The following is a 17,172-nucleotide window of genomic DNA, read 5'->3' as shown; positions in this document are numbered from 1 at the left end:
AGAGTAAAGATGGTAGGTTGCCTAGGACACAAGTGGGCTTTCACACATGGATATAGCACTGAAATGTGTATGAGATCATGTACTCTGAACTGAAACTGACATAAGGGGGGAAGTTGGGGTGGAGGCGGGGAGGGAAGGTAACTTCAGAAAGTTGTTGGTTATGTTATATTGAATTAGAACATGTGAGAACCAAAGTTGCACGTAAACGGTCATTGTTGTAAATGACACGCATGGATACAGATGTCATGTGGTTATCAAAATGCCAATAAAAAATTATTTACATTTTTTTTTTTTAAAAGCGCTCTTGTAAGTCCACAATCAAATATTCAAACTAGGTCACAAATAACACCGTATTTGGCAGAGTGTCTCTAAAAACTGACAATCGGCCCTTTATATAAAATCTGCAGAAAAATGCACTAAGAGGTAAAAACAATGTGTTAACATAAAAAAGGAGAAAAAAATAGATACCCATGTAGTGGCCAATGTATTCTAATTGAAACCAGAAAACCTGGAAAAATCATGGCTTCCCCGCTTAAATTGTGTGATCTGAGGCAAATATTTAATTCACCAAAGCTCCTTTTTTAGGTCGAGGACTACCGGTCTGCCGAAGGCAGAACCGGAAGTCGGTAGATTTAATGTTTTCTAGAGTGGCTATTTAGCCCGCCTCTCTTTTTGCTTCTCCTCCATTGGCTGGCTTCCTAAACGGAGGCCAGCCATTGGAGGAGAGAGCCGTCCCTCCAAATAGGCTCCGTCTTTTTCAGATTCGGGGGCGTGTTCCTTGCTGTTCTTTCCACTTTTTAGCCACGCCCTTTTAGAACAGCAGGAACACGCCCCCGAATCCGAAAAAGTTCCGAAGCTTCGATCCGCCATTTTTTTACTGTCGTCTGCCCCTGACGATCTATCCGTTCGGCGCCGTGTTGTTGTGCTGGTGTCTGTCTCTGAGTGTATCTGACTGTACAAGCTTGACTTTGTTAGTCTCCGTGTACGTGCGCACGTGCCTCTGTGCACGCCCGTCTTTCCGCCAGTGCTTCGGTGTGAGAAGGTGGGAGCCCCGCAGGACCGAGCCTCCGTCCCCATTGCCACTGCAGCTGCTGTTATGACTTGTTTTAAACTGCATCCTTAATTACGGCACCTCTCAACAAAGGTCTTTTGACGTTATTTCCCCTCCCGGGCTACAGGTGAGCTGTCGGTTACGGAAGTAAGACGCTGTAATACTCTATTTATATACTGAAGTTCCTGCACCCTCTCACCTTTCAACAAAGAAAGGGAAACACTGTTCTCATGTGCCGTGAATCTAAAAAACAAATCTTGTAATTTCTCGGGAAATGTGTGGCACTTTTTTTTTATTTATCTGTAAAACACGCGTTTCTTCCGGCTTCCACTGCTACAAGAAGTTTAAATACCCAGGGGTCTGGTGGACATTGCTCTACCTCGCACATTGCTGAGTCAACACCTGGGGATGATGGAGGCTTTCTGTAATTTGTAATCATTTGGTCCCACTGTCCCATAAACTAAAATGGCTCTATTCTCATGACTATGGGAGGGACTAATCCTGGTTGCAAAACTGTTCTTCTGGAATTTGAAGTGGTGGGTCTGCCGTGCTGGTTATTTTACCTTGACACTATAAGGGTCCGCACAGCTCTCTGCAGCAGGCACTCTCGCTACTGGGCTATCTTTCCGCCCAGAGTGCACTACGCTCTGAAACAGAATGTCTTCTTGGTGCACGACGTTACATGACAAAAGTATCCATATAGGAGTCATTGGCGCCCTTACTGTCTGCCTGCAGGAGGCCAGTTCACGCGGACGCACATCCATTCGCAGGCCTCTTGGCAGTGTGGAGGAGACAGGCTTCCCGAGTGGTGTTGTACAGTGTGACAGACGAGGTGCGCCTTACACTTACTGTCCTGAAACCAGATCCTATGCCTCCTTCCTAGTCTGAAACAATCATAAAAGCCTACCTCGAGCTTCTATGAAGTACGAATACCACAGGTGCACCAGCAGTGCAAGCGTGCGTCTCAAAAAAACACACCACAATACACACGGGCGCTCCACGTCTGCCTCAGCAGCAGTGCAAGCATCCATCTTCTCACAAACACAAATCCCACCTCACAGGCAGGCAATTTTCTTTCTACTCACTTACATAACGTGTGGTCTTGCCCGTTTTCTTCCTTGCTTCGCTTATTTACAAAGGTTGGATTCACCGTGGCCATTTCCCATGCAGCTTCTTTTCTTCGCCATTTCTGCTCCTCTTGTTTTTTTCCCCCGGTTAGCTGCATCCCTCTTAGTATCTTGTTGCTCTGTGCCCGCCCCCGCATTTAACGGCCATCTTTGTCATTCTACTCTTCTCCACCCAGATCCCTTGCCACTTGCTTATTGACTCGTTCCATGCACAGAACGCTTTTTTGTGCCTTTTAATCATACTTTTGCGAGTTTGTTTCCATATTGAACACTTCCTTTTCATACCCATTGTCTGTCGCTACCACACTTTTTCATTACCATGTGGTTATCGTCATGCTTATTACTTTTATTTTAATTGTTTTTTTTAAGGGGTTTATTTCAAGTTTCCTCCTGTTCTATTTCACATTTTCCTCCCTCCCCCCCCCCGCCCTTCACTAAGTAGCAGTTTAACCTGTCCTATATTTTTGTAAATGCCTTGCTCTCTTCGTTGATGTCATTTTTACTTTATCCATGGTTTCTTATAAAATTCCACTCATCCTTTCGCACACAATTGGTGCAATTCGGTTCTTTCTGTAGTTTCTACTCTTATTTTATCAATACACTCGTTGGTGCCTCTTCTTTTTTTTGCGCTTTTAGTTTACTAGTTAGTTTAGCTGCAGTCTACTCTAACAATCCCCACCCCCCAGGTGACTGCAGCTCGATCTCGCATTTGAGAGTGATTAAGCTATTGACATTGTAAATAGCAATGCCGTTTCTGTAAATGTTTTAAAAACAAAAACATAAACAAAAATAATGTCATGAGCAATGCCAATAGCTCTAACTTTAACAATGCCGAGACCATTGCATTGTAAATGCTTGTCTTCATTATCGCATATTAAAATAGTTTTAAATATGTGAGTTCAGGATACCAGTTGTACAAAAACCTATTGTGTTTGATTCAATTTAGTATAGTGTTGATTTATACTAATCTAGGCCACGTACAGGGTTTACGTGACAACTGTTTTGCCTCTTAGTACAATAATGGCACATGTTTAAAAACTCTCGCTTTTAATAAGTACTTATCAGTGCAGTGCTATAGTGTGGTGATTTAACGACAAAGCTTCTATATGCGGAACAGAAAAACACTTTTTTGAATTTGAGGAGACTTTATCATATTTTACGTGATGTTTGTTGTATAATTTATTAACAAACATTTTGAGGGCTCGGCTCGTGCACAGGCTCTAAAAGCCACACCAGACCTTTGACTTGTGGCTCGCCCTCCTCTAACATCCACCCTCAGCGAGGCGACTGAAATGCCGATGAGCACGCGCTGACGCAACAGCTGGAAGGACCAAACACGCAATGTTCTGGAGAGCTTGTGTCATCCCCAAGGTCTCCTTGTCACCACCCCAGCATTGTGTAACAGGGAGGATCGGCTGATCTGGTGGAAAGCGGAAGCAGGGGTCACCTGATACCGATGTTGTCGTAGCTCATCAGGGTAAGAGTTGCTGATTCATGGTGAGGAATGGATAGCTTGTGTATGCTGAGTCATGATGAGCCTTGCAAATAAAGAGGGGTGGGAGAGACGTTTCCTTTGCACACAGCCTACAGATTGAAAATGGATTCAAGGCACTCCTAAAGCTCCCATGCTGAATGACGGAAGACAGATTAAAAACAAATCGCGAAGTATGCAGCGGAAACACTTTACTGTAAACCATGTAAATTCGCCCTTTTCAGCGCTTAACACTTTTTCCCAGCAGCGGGTTCTACATGACAGGGTTGGACTATTCTAGCCATTTCGTAGAGATTTAGAAGTATTGTAGCTGAATATTTGTCATGAGTGGTGTTGTGTCGTCATATCCGGTTCATTTGAACTGGCTGCACTATCCCCAGCTTTTACCAAAAACCTAATAAAAGTTGACCAACGACCTTTCAGCTTCGATCCCCGTATGCGAGCATTTAAAGAGACGGCTGTTTTGTCGAGATAGTGCATACATGCCCAACTGATGGGCTGGGCAAGCGTTTCTGCCCACTACAGCGGGGCAAAACATCTCACGTTCTTGGTAAAAGGACATTCAGGGGCATATTTACAAGCCCTTATCGCCAACACAACCTCACTTTTAGTGATGTTGTGGTGGTGATAGGAGCTTTTCCTTATTTACAAGGCAACATTAAGCCACGTTTAACACTGCCTTGTAAATAAGGCCCCCTCTCACGCTACACTTAGCGTGAAAGGGGTGGACAATAGGTGATGTAGTGGGCGTTTCATGGCAACAACCATTGATTTTGATGCTGCCTCCTATTTACAAGGGAGGCGTACATGGGACACAGGTCCAGAGTTAAGACCAGGGAAAACCTGGTCTTAAACAGGCGAAACGAGGAGAATTGCTTTATTTCTCCTCGTTTTTGCTGTTTCCATGTGTTTGCGGCACACATAGAAACAGCAAAATGCCAATGATTGTTTATGTGCAGGAAGGTCAGGAAGGTCACTCTTCCTGCACATAAACAATCATTAAAAAAATGCTGTGTTATAACTTTGATGTGTGCTGCATTAAGCATCACACATAAAAGTTACAAAACAGCATTTAAAGATTCCCCTCAACACAGGCCCCCTTGCACCATGGTGCAAGGGTAACTGCGTTGGCACTAGGCAGCTAAAGTTAGCGACAGCGCAGGGGGAAACACAGGGCTGCACCATATTCTTGTAAATATGGTGCAGGCCTGCGGTACCAAAGTGACAAAGCATGCCGTTAGCCATCTTGGCTTAACTACACGTTTCGCCACTTTACTGTAAATATGCCCCTCATTGTTTCCGTAAATGACAAAATTGTTATTTTTGGCGAATTACAATTTCAGTAGGATATTCTGGCTGTATGCTAACCTTTCTTAAGAAACCTTTATTTTGTGTCGCACTTGCACACTTTCCTTGGAATGTTTCTTAATACATGTCAATCTGGCTAACTAATGCTACTAAACATGTTGGATACGTTATCTATTATACTATATGCATTTCCTTGCAGCATAGTCCAGGCAATCCTGCTGCATTAATTGCCCTCACGTAGTAAGTGCCGCACACTGCCATCCATTCTGCCTTGAGATGTGGAAGCCCTGGTCACCTGAAAGAGCCAACATTTGACTTTTGACCCTACCGAGTTGTATTATGGTCATTGTTTGCACAGCGTTTGTATCGCCATCAATACACTCCTGTTACCTAACCCACATCGCTGAATATCCTTCAACAAAACACCCGTCATTGCAAGTGACGCGCATGTTATCGACCGCAGAATGATGAGAGGCTGAGTCTGTGCTGCTCGCTTTCGAACCGGAGCCTGTAGATTCCAGCCTAAACCCCACAACAGCCGCATCATGACACCGAGCTATCACACCAGCCCTCTCATTTTGCGCCTCTAAGCCCTGGCATGCGTCATAGTTGGCACATTAGGTACCAGCCACGCCCTGGGCGCGGCCGGCCGTATCACGTCTCCCTCATAAATAAATGAGCATTGTCCGTTTCCATGGCCCCTGATGGGGATGGGAACCCGAGAGCTGGCACGTGCAGAGACACCTCACCTCCCCCGGGGGCTCACCATGGTGCCCCGTTTCCAAGCACCCCATTGGTGCAGGGCGCACCTGCGCCACTCGTTGCGCCGGTATAAGTAGCCCCTCTGCGCCATGCCGCCTCACACCGGTGCCGGGTCGGATTCGTGCTTCAACAGTGATTGGACGGGATCATCTCGCGCGCCTCTCTACCTCGCCTCTTTCTCACTTTTATCTCTTCCTAAAGCCCCTTGTACGTCACCGTGATTACTGCTGTCGAGATGGAGTCTCAGGTGCGCCACAACTACAGCCACGACTGCGAGGTCGCCATCAACCGCATAGTGAACATGGAGCTGCACATGTCCTACACCTACCTGTCCATGGTGAGTGCACGCCCCGGGTTTCGCTGGTCACGATTGTAGTTTTCACACTTTCTCTTCTATGGTGAATGTAAAATCTGCACCTGTCTGTGATGAGTAAACCATTCACATGGAGAATACATAACCTATGCATTCTGGTGAGTACACAGCCTACTTCTTTCTGCACCGGGTCGGTGCGCCGCTTGCACATGTCATGGTGAGCACACAGTGCGCACCTTTCTGTGCCTCCCTCTTCATTGATAATTCTAGGCCCAGTGTCTTCTGTTCCTAGCTGTGTCCATGATGTCTACACACCCACATCTCCCTGTCCATAGCCAATACTCTGTGTACAACCTTCTGTCCACAGTGAAGACACTGCTCACAGCTCCCTGCACACAGTGACTACACTCCATATCTACTTCCTGTGTATAGTGGGCACTGTCATTACAACGCCCTGTACGGAGAGGGCCTACTGCTCACACCTTCCTGCTCACAGTGAGCACACTGCTTGATCTATCCTGCACATACACACTGGGCACACTCCTTACATCTTCATGTGCATTGTGAACACACTCCTTACACTTTCCTGTGCATAGTAAGCACACTCCTTACACTTTCATGTACATAGTAAACACACTCCTTACACTTTCCTGTGCATAGTAAGCACACTCTTTACACTTTCCTGTGCATAGTAAACACACTCCTTACACTTTCCTGTGCATAGTAAACACACTCTTTACACTTTCCTATGGATAGTGAGCTCACTGTTTACATCTTCCTGCATAGAGTGAGTACACTGCGCACACCTTCATGTTCCTACTAAGGGCACTGTTTACAATTTCGAGCACACTGCTTACACCTTCCTGTTCACAGTGAGCACACAACGTAGAGCCTCCTGTACATACCAAGCACACTACTTACACTGTCCTATACATAGTGAGTACACTGCGTGTATCTTCCTGTACAGAGTACACTACTTACACCTACCTGGCATAGTTAACATACTGCTTTCCCCTTAAGGTACACAGCGAGCACATTGCTTACACCTTTCCTTCCATAGTGAGAAAACTGCTTACACCTTCCATTCCATAGTGAGAACACTTCTTACCCCTTCCATTCCATAGTGAGTGCACCACTCACACCTTCCAGTCCATAGTGGGTGCACCGCTTACCCCTTCCAGTCCATAGTGAGTGCACCGCTTACCCCTTCCAGTCCATAGTGAGTGCACCACTCACATCTTCCAGTCCATAGTGGGTGCACCACTCACATCTTCCAGTCCATAGTGGGTGCACCGCTTACCCCTTCCAGTCCATAGTGGGTGCACCGCTTACCCCTTCCATTCCATAGTGAGTGCACCACTCACACCTTCCAGTCCATAGTGGGTGCACCGCTTACCCCTTCCAGTCCATAGTGAGTGCACCGCTTACCCCTTCCAGTCCATAGTGAGTGCACCACTCACATCTTCCAGTCCATAGTGGGTGCACCGCTTACCCCTTCCAGTCCATAGTGGGTGCACCGCTTACCCCTTCCATTCCATAGTGAGTGCACCACTCACACCTTCCAGTCCATAGTGGGTGCACCGCTTACCCCTTCCAGTCCATAGTGAGTGCACCGCTTACCCCTTCCAGTCCATAGTGAGTGCACCGCTTACACCTTCCAGTTGATACTGAGGGAGTGTCTTTGTGCTCATGTTGTGGCTTCTCCCAGTGGGGTCTTCCAGGTCACTGCCTGCTGCCAGCCATCCCCTGGAGACAAGACTGTGTCTGCTGTGGATAAAGGGTGCAAACACTTAAGGAACCACCTACGATAGGTCCTGGGAGGCCACATAAGGACTATTGAAACCACGACGGAGAAAGGAGTATAAGAGAAGGACTGGCACTGCCATTCACGGGTCTAGGCCTTCCAACTGACCTAGTGTGCCATGGTTGCCCACACCAGGCCTAGAGGATTCCCTTGGCTTCCTCTTGGCCAGAGTGTGATCCGTCGGGCTGCCGAAAACAAACAGTAGGGCACGAACGAGACTGGAGATGAGGCAGGTCCTGTGTGTCCCCCACACAAAGCCTTCAAGACCGCATGCTGCAGTTACAACTGTGCCCATGCACAGTGGTGGCTCCTCCATGTGGGTGGAGGAGCGTCGCCCCACTGCTTTCTCGCAGTGGGAGAAGTAGAAACATAAAATGGTATTTTAAATACCATTTTATGTTTCTGCTTCTCCCACTCCGAGAAAGCAGAATGGTTTGGTTGGGGGCGGGCGGGTGGGCGGTCCTGCTCTGGGGCAGAGGAGGAGTGGCTTGCCCACTCTGAGGGTGCTGACTGTTTGGTCGGTCCCAGGGCCTACCAAACCAGTCATTCGCACTCTCCCTTTTCTCCATGTAGGCTGCATGCAGCCTACATGGAGAAAATGGCCTCCCCCATTGACGCCTGTGTGGTCGGCGTCCCACCCCATCACAAAGATGCTATTGCAGCATTGTGATTGGCTTAGGGGAAGGGAGGGAGGCTGCCTGCTTCCCGTGAGGAACAGAGATGACACGGGACGAAGCGGTACCGGACTGGGCCAGTGAAGGTAAGTTTACTATTTTATTATATTTAAAATTAGCCCCCCTCCACTCCCCCTGCGTGACCCCCCCCACCTGTGAGTCATGCCAACCACGACTGCCCATGATTGTATGCCTGACACCATTACCAACATTCAACAATGTCTTGTCAGGAATCAATGAGGGGATTCATTTAAGAAATTACCTAACCATAAAGCATAAATTAAGTGAAAACAATTTACCCAGTATTACCCAGGTCTCAACTGTGACTACGAGTGTCTCCTGTGGTTGTTAATACATGACACTTACCATTCAGCACTGCAGGAAGAGAACCCGCATCACGCAGATGATAAAACTGAACTCTGTGTGGGGCTCTGGCTCAAGTGACCCAAGGAGCTAATGGACGGCGGTGGTGCCGTCTAGTGCCGCATAGAACCAGTGACCCCGGTCACACCGCCTTGGGACTCTAGACACAGGCCTTAGGCTGAGCTAGAGTTCCCGTTCGAACTCCTGTGAATGGGCTGTTCTTTTTGTGTGTGTGGGGGTGCATGGGGGTTACCTAGGGCCTGAGAAGCTCCTTGACCACCACCCTCTAGAGCACTCTTAATCATACAAGTGTGGAGACTCTGCTTCACCACAACCACAGCCCGTCTGGAAGGCCAGGCATATCCTGGAGTAGGCAGGGCTCTTGGGTCTGACTGCAAACAGAATGCAGCGCCCATGGTCTCACATCCGAGGTCCCCACTGCTGTGGAGGCAGCCAGGCCCCACTCCCTCATTACGACCACCCCTGTGTGGACCGCAGTAGACTACAGTGTACACTATAGAGAAATGGGTAACCCAACCGAAGTCCTTGAGTGTCTACCATCTGTTGAAATGAGTTTGTGAATAATAGATATGTTGGGGTTTTTTAAATCAGGAGATATCAAGTATGTTTCTAGGTTTGTTGCACATCAAAGACAAATGATTTGTTTGGCTTTACTAAACCATGTGTTGACTGTATGCAGGCATTAAGTCACTTCGAAACAATTACCTTTCCCAGAAAGTGTTTGTTTTGTAAAAAGAAAGGTCCAGGACCAATTGTTTTCTAGACTACAGTGTACAGCACATCACAGAGACTGACCCTTGGGTCACTGAACTTGTATAAAGCTCATACCATGAGCAGCACCGGTCTAGTTGTCCCCTGCAGTGCGTTTTTAAAGTCCTGGATAGTAAGGTATTAATAGTAGCCGGCATTCAAATGATCTGTATCTTTGTGTGGTATTAACTCCAGAGAGAATAGACACTCTACACCTGCCTGTTCATGGTGAGCACATGGACTGCACCATCCTGTCCCTAGTGAGTAAAAACCTTCGACTTCTTGTTTATGTTGAGCACGCATCCTACACCTGTGAGATCTACATCTACCTGCCCAGGATGAACCCCGAACCGTCTGTAATGAAAACATCATACGCTTTTTCTAATAATAGTGGTAATAATTTACAGGGTCTAAACCTTCCAGTCCACCGTAAAACAATATTCTCCAGCTTAGTGTCAATGGTAAGACCACAGACCCTTCTCTCCACAATAACAACACAAATTCACCCATCCACACTGTCCACGGAGAGTACTTCAACTACAGTTCCTGCGGCACCGTGAATGGACTTTAGAATCCAGTGTTGAAGGGGGCTGCTAGTGCAGCTATACTCCCCAGAATAATCACTCATCTCTCTCTGTCTCCCTCTTTAGTCCTACTACTTCGACCGGGACGACGTGGCCCTGAGCCACGTGGCCAAGTACTTCAAGGAGCAGAGCCACGAGGAGCGCGAGCACGCCGAGAAGTTCATGAAGTACCAGAACAAGCGCGGTGGGCGCGTGGTGCTGCAGGATGTCAAGGTGAGTGTCCACATGTTTCTGCGTGATGTCAAGGTGAGCGCACGTGGTACTGTAGGAATTCAAGGTGAGCGCGCGCATGATTCAGCGTGATGTCAAGGTGAGTGCGCGCATGGTACTGTGTGATGTCAAGGTGAGTGTGCGTGGTACTCTAGGATGTCAAGGTGAGCGCGCGCATGGTACTGCGTGATGTCAAGGTGAGTGCGTGTGGTAGTACTGTAGGATGTCAAGGTGAGTGCGCGCGTGGTACTGCGTGATGTCAAGGTGAGTGCGCGCATGGTACTGCGTGATGGTACTGTGTGATGTCAAGGTGAGTGCGTGTGGTACTGTAGGATGTCAAGGTGAGTGCGCGCATGGTACTGCGTGATGTCAAGGTGAGTGCGCGTGGTAGTACTGTAGGATGTCAAGGTGAGTGCGCGCGTGGTACTGCGTGATGTCAAGGTGAGTGCGCGCATGGTACTGCGTGATGGTACTGTGTGATGTCAAGGTGAGTGCACGTGGTACTGTAGGATGTCAAGGTGAGTGCGCGCATGGTACTGCGTGATGTCAAGGTGAGTGCGCGTGGTAGTACTGTAGGATGTCAAGGTGAGTGCGCGCGTGGTACTGTGTGATGTCAAGGTGAGTGCGCGCGTGGTACTGCGTGATGTCAAGGTGAGTGCGCGCATGGTACTGTGTGATGCCAAGGTGAGCTCGCATGGTACTGTAGGATGTCATGATAGGTGTGCTTGACACTTAATGCAGGATGTCAAGGTGACCTCATGTGCTGGTGCAAGATGCTCAAGGTGGGTGCGTGCATGGTACTGCGCGATGTCAAGGTGAACGCTCATGCAGGTGTAGGAAGGCAAGGTGGGTACGTGCGTTGTGCTGCAGGATGTCAAGGAGGGTATGCATTTTACTGCAGGACACCGAGGTGAGATGGATGATGCGCTAAACAGTGGTGCAGGCGGCAGTGAGTGACATATGAGATCACTGACCTAAGCTTGCTTGTGACATGAGGTGATGATGGTGTGAAGGAACTGAAGAAGTGAAAGAGACTCTTGAGTTGAGAGGATAGTGATGTTACGTTGCCTTGTTCGGTGAAAGACCTTCATGAGGTGAGGGCTGAGCAGGTGAGGTGTTGCTCTTCAGAGCAGGGTAGTATGGTGAAACGGAACAGGAAACCAAACAGGAGCTGGTTAGTTAGAGATGCAGTGAAGAGTTAAGTTGAGGTAGATGCTAGAATTTAAAGATGTTGTATTCCAGACACCTAGTAGTGCGAGTTGAGATGCTGATGAGGTGAGTGAGGGCTATTGAAGTGAGGGGGTTGGAGTGAGAGGCGTAAAGTGGGAGGAGTACGGTGGGGGGTGTGGTTGTTGAAGAGAGAGGAGGCAGATGAAGTTAGAGGGATGCTGGAGTTGTGAGGGCTGGTGGTGGTAGAGTGGGTGAGGTGCAGTTCAAGCTTTGTGTCGAGAATGGGCACCAGTGCTGCAGGACGCCAGGTGTGTGAGTGCCTCCTGCACTCTTCTGGCTTTGATATCATTGTGAGCTTCCTTCTGGCAACCTTGTGGGCGCTAATGGGTCCAGCAGTGTCAGCTTCCAACCAGCCGGCTACCATCGGTGTTGTAGGGATCCATCAGCCAAGGTGTCCCCAAGCACGGACCTGTCTGTTTCATTGCACTCCAGCAGTGTGAGCTTCCTTCTAGCAGTCCTCTCGGTGTACCCTGGACCAGCAGCGTGAGCGTCCGCCAACATAGTTCTGGCTGTGCCTTTGGTGTCCAGCAGCGTAAACCCTCGGAGTCCTAAAAGGGCCTCATTAGTGTGTTCCACCTATTGTAGCCCTTCAGCTCCTCATACGTACCCCCAAGTCAGCCCTGGAGAGTGGATTTATTCTTCAAATGCTTTGACACCTCTCTTGCAGAAGCCAGCACAGGACGCATGGGGTAACACCTTGGATGTCATGCAGATCTCGCTGCAGATGGAGAAGAACATGAACCAGGCCTTGCTGGACCTGCACAAGCTGGCCATGGAGAGGACCGACCCCCAGGTGACTAACAGTCCGGAAGAGTAACCTCTCGTTGAGTATCACCCGCGGAGGTTTGAATCCTAAACAGCGCCCTGCAAAAGTGCAAAACGTGGTTATGCAATTTCAAATATTTACAATTTGCATTATGCATACAGTGTAAGCTGCATAACTCAAGCATCAGTCGTGGCAGGCTCCAGGGGCGGCTCCTCTGCTATGTCGGAGGAGCGTCGCCTCAATGCTCTGCAAACAGTGTAAAAGGGAAAACTAAAACGATAATAACAAACGTTTTTATCGTTTTCGTTTTCCTTCCTGCTCGGGTGTGGGACAGGGCAGGGAGGTGGGCTGGCCAGGGCAGGGGGAAGAGTGTAAAACACACTCTAAAGTTCGCATGACGGTTAGACCGGCCCAAGAGCGCCGGTCAAACCATCATGTGAACTTTGCATCTTCCCCACCAGCCTGCATTACACAGCCTGGTGGGGAACATGCAAAGCCTCCAGGCCCCTGGCTGAGCGCCCATCCACGGCGCTCAGACCAATCACAGTGCTGCTTAAGTCAGTGTAGTGATTGGACAGGGGATTCTGGAAGCTGGGAGCTTCCTGTTGCGGCACAGAGGGGACAGAGCACAGGCGACAGCACCGGGCGGTGCCAGGAACTCAGTTTATTTTATGTTTTATTCCCCCGCCCCCCACGCACGTTTAGTCGCGGCCGTTACTGGTTGCAGTGGGGAACTATTCCTGCTTTGTGAGTGACAGTTCAGAACAGCTGAAGGGGGGCTGGCATTACTGCATCACAGTCCATCCTTCCCTTCCCAGTGATGCTGTCATGATGGTAAGGAGTCCTCCATCCCTCTCCCTCTTTTGCACAGTATTCCTACCTTGATGGGGTCCTGGATCAGTACTTGCGGGCTCCAGTACCAAATATGATCAACAGCGACTCCCTGCTTAAGGGTGTCCCGCTCACACAAAGCCTCGTGCAGGAAATTGCTACAGGGAGGTTAGGCTGTAGTTTGTTATTACGCCTGGCATGAAGGTGTAATGAAATTGGGATATTTTAAAAGACTTCATAAAGCTTAAAATGTTCTGATTGCATCCTTTACAATGGCATCCATCGTGAAACATTTCACGCAAGCCCGCTTCTCTAGCATTAGCAGCTATCCATGGAGGGCATCCTGCTGAGTATCAATCCCCAAGGACCACTGTCAGTGAGTACCTCCCCCAGATGGTTGACCCTCAGCCGAGCAACATCCCCCAAATAAAGGCTCCACCCTGCCCATAAGACACCTGTGGTAAAAATGTATTTCTGCATATGAAACCAGGTTTGCTTATTATTAGGACAGAGTATATCAACTCCCAGAATGCATTAACACTTAAAAGAGGACGCAATGGTGGACATTGGCTCGGTATACTACATGGTTACAAATGCTAAAGATTACACCTAAATCCTAAAGATTGTACCTCAGAGCCTAATGTTTGTGCCACAGACCATAAAGATTGTGCTATGGACCGACTCATCCCATTGGTCCTAAGGATGATTCCAAAGAGATTTAATATTGGTCAGAAAATCCTAAAGATCGTGCCATAGATCTCAAAGTCTGTCCCACAGATCTTCAATATTGTGCCATAGACCCCAAGTATTGTGTTGTGGACCCCAAGTATGTTCATTAGAACAAAAAGATCATGACATAGATCATGAATATAATGTAACGGATCATAAGGATAATGCTATAAATCATAAAGATTGCATCACAGACCGAAAATATTATGCACTGGATCACAAACACGGTCCCACGAATCTTAAATATTGTTCTACAAATCTTAAAACGACTCAATAGATCCTACCCATCATTACTGCGACCATAAAAGTCACGCCATCATTCTCAAATGTCATTCCTAAGGTTCATGACATAGATCCCAACATTGCACCATGAATCCTAAATATTGTAGTGTAGGTAGTAAACATTGTGTTTTGGGTCCTAAAGGGGCAGCTGTAATTCCTAAAGAGTGTTTCTTAGATTCTAACGATCATGTCATATATCCCTAAAATTGTGCCGGAGTTCCTAAAGATTGTCTCAATTAGAACAATAAAAAGTGTTACAGACTCCATGAGTTAATCTCACCTACTGGTAACTGCTTCGGGATACATTCCATTTAATCATTTTATTGCTCACAATGCCGCCCCAGACTCCGACCAACTGTAAGCAAATTGGACTTGTTCCTACTCCAATAGTAATAGTCCAGCCTCAACTGCCAGGGCCGGTCCCCAAAAGAAAGGAAAAAGACAATTACGCAATTTGCACGGAGTATGCATCAGGGTATACCCATCACACTCACAACATCTTATTTACCAAAAGAAAAACATGATGGGTGGAATGCTTGAATTATTCTCAGACACTGGCAATTATTTAGACCATATTCCAGTCTGAAGCGGTCCAAAGTGCCAAAAAAATAATGGCCTGCAATGTGGCGAAATGGATTGCCAGTGGTTGAGACGTTTACAGCTATTCCACCCGCCTTTTGTTGATGCTACCATGGGACCTAAATATTGCATCACCAGCAGCGGTCCGTGGAGGGAGTTCCGTGGGGCGGAAAGGCGGGGCGGGGGAGGGGCAGGGTGGGGGGTACTAAACACCGGAACATGGATAATTGGAGGTAAGTAAACAATTAAATCAATAAAACGAATTTCGTAGTGCGCGCTGCACCGCATTTTGTGATGCAGGGCGCGCTATGAAATTCATTTTATTTATTTAATTGTCCATATTCCGGTGTTTAGTACCCCCCGCCCCGCCTTTCCACCCCACGGAGCTCCCTCCACAGACCACTGCTGTGCATCACACATTCCAAATAGTTATGAGCTGTAGATCCCAAAAAGTGTGCCATAGTTTCTAAAAATTATTGTAAGGATACAAAATGTGGGGTAGTCGATCTTAACAAATTGACCTGTATAGCATAAATATTTTGCCGAACAAAGATTATGTCATACATCTTAAAACAAGTACATAATGCTAATGACAGAGATCCCACGGCTCAATGTTTAGATCATAATGATTGTGAATTATAAATCCTGACAAACATTTTGTAGACGCTAAAGATCATTCTATGAATTCTAAAGAAAAACGTGTGGATCTAAAAAAAATCTGTAGATGATGCAAATTGCACCGTGGATCTTGAAGACCATAGAGTAGAATCAAAAGATCTTTTTATTATAGTAAAGATAATTTTATGGATCCTGAAGATTACTCTATGGACACTAAAGTTTATTTACTTTATCCCAAACATGATAGGATCTGCTTCTTTACAACAGTGCTCAGCAAACAGGCCATAGATCAGAAATGTCTTCAAGCTGATAAAACTAGAGCCAGAGGGAGCAGCAGGTCAGGTGGTAGAAGAACTGGGGGTAGTTTCAATATGCATGAGTAGCGGAAAGGCCTGTAGGATGGGAGGGGTCAGTAATAGGACCAGCTAGGTTCTGATGTGACTGGTTGACTCATACCTTGAAGGCTTTTGGATGCTCCAGTATCAAAGCCATTCCCACTTCAGATCCCGAGTCGAAACAACAGTGATCATCAGAGCAGGGCAGTTCAGGTCCCAAGCGGAAAGGTGAGGTTTGCCGGGTTCACCGTTTCTGATGGATTTTTGCCCTCTTTTTCCGCAGCTGGGTGACTTCCTGGAGGAGTACCTGGAGGAGCAGGTGAAGACTATAAAGCAACGCAGGGACCATCTCACAAACCTCCGTCGCCTGGGCGTACCCCAAAACGGCATAGGCGAGTACTTGTTCGACAAGCACACCCTGGGGGAGAGCAGCTAGGCCCATGGATTACCACAAACCACGTCCATCCTTCTCTGCGCTCCGCAGTCGGTGGTGGAATCGTTGATATTTCATCCTATGTTGTTGGCGAGGTAGAGGGCCTGTTACCACCAACCTCCTCTATGCATGTCTAATAAAGGATCTTCAGGGTTTCTCATTTCTCTGGTCTGAGTCTGTCCAAAAGGGAGTTGGGAGGGCATTTTTGCTATTTTATCAACAAACAAAATAAATTGGGTTTGGCGACACTTGTCCTATTAAAAGTATTAGGTTATTGCATACATCAAAAGCACTGTACACTTCAATTGAGTTTTACTTACCCCATCCCTGCCTTGTGCTCAGACAAAAAGTGCCTCATACACTTCACTTATAATTTAAGGGTGTCTCTCTCTTACTCATACTCACGGCTTCCACCCAGTGGTCTCATATACTTCAGTGTAGTCTCACTAATTCCTCTCTAAAGGCCTTATGGAGTCTTCCACGGGTCTCTCTCAGCCTCATTCCTGCGTCACACACTTCATTGGTCTCACACAGTCCAAATCCTAGCCTCACACACTTTTATGGGCGTCTAACTCATTACCATCTCTGGCCTCACATACTTAAATAAAGTTTCACTCATTCTCACCCATTGCCTGAAGCACTTGAATTGAGTCTCAGTCAATTTCACTTCACTGACCCCACACACTTCAAAGAGGGTCTCACTCATTAGTATCTATGACCTCACATACTTAAATGGAGTCTCACTCATTCTCGCCCATTGCCTGAAACACTTCAATGGAGTCTCACTCAGTTCCACTCCACTGACTCTATATGCATCAAAAAGGGTCTCACTGATTAGCATCCTTGACCTCACATACTTCAATGGAGTCTCACTCATTCGCACCCATTGCCCGAAACACTTCAATGGAGT

At 47.4% G+C, this 17,172-nt stretch overlaps 1 protein-coding gene across 1 annotated transcript; it reads left to right on the top strand.

Annotated features, from left to right (window-relative positions):
• The first annotated feature begins 5,674 nt into the window (after positions 1–5,674).
• LOC146809439 (ferritin heavy chain B-like) lies at positions 5,675–16,417 on the top strand. The gene is made up of 4 exons (XM_085616289.1): positions 5,675–6,077; positions 10,316–10,462; positions 12,357–12,482; positions 16,113–16,417. The coding sequence occupies exons 1-4, from the start codon at positions 5,976–5,978 to the stop codon at positions 16,263–16,265; spliced, it is 528 nt and encodes a 175-aa protein (XP_085472415.1). The 5' UTR covers positions 5,675–5,975; the 3' UTR covers positions 16,266–16,417.
• The last annotated feature ends 755 nt before the right edge of the window (positions 16,418–17,172 follow it).

The sequence above is a fragment of the Triturus cristatus genome, chromosome 7 (genome assembly GCF_964204655.1).
Source record: "Triturus cristatus chromosome 7, aTriCri1.1, whole genome shotgun sequence".
NCBI classification, from domain to species: domain Eukaryota; kingdom Metazoa; phylum Chordata; class Amphibia; order Caudata; family Salamandridae; genus Triturus; species Triturus cristatus.
The sequence above is the reverse complement of the archived record's forward strand: the minus strand, read 5'-3'. Positions and strand labels throughout refer to the sequence as shown.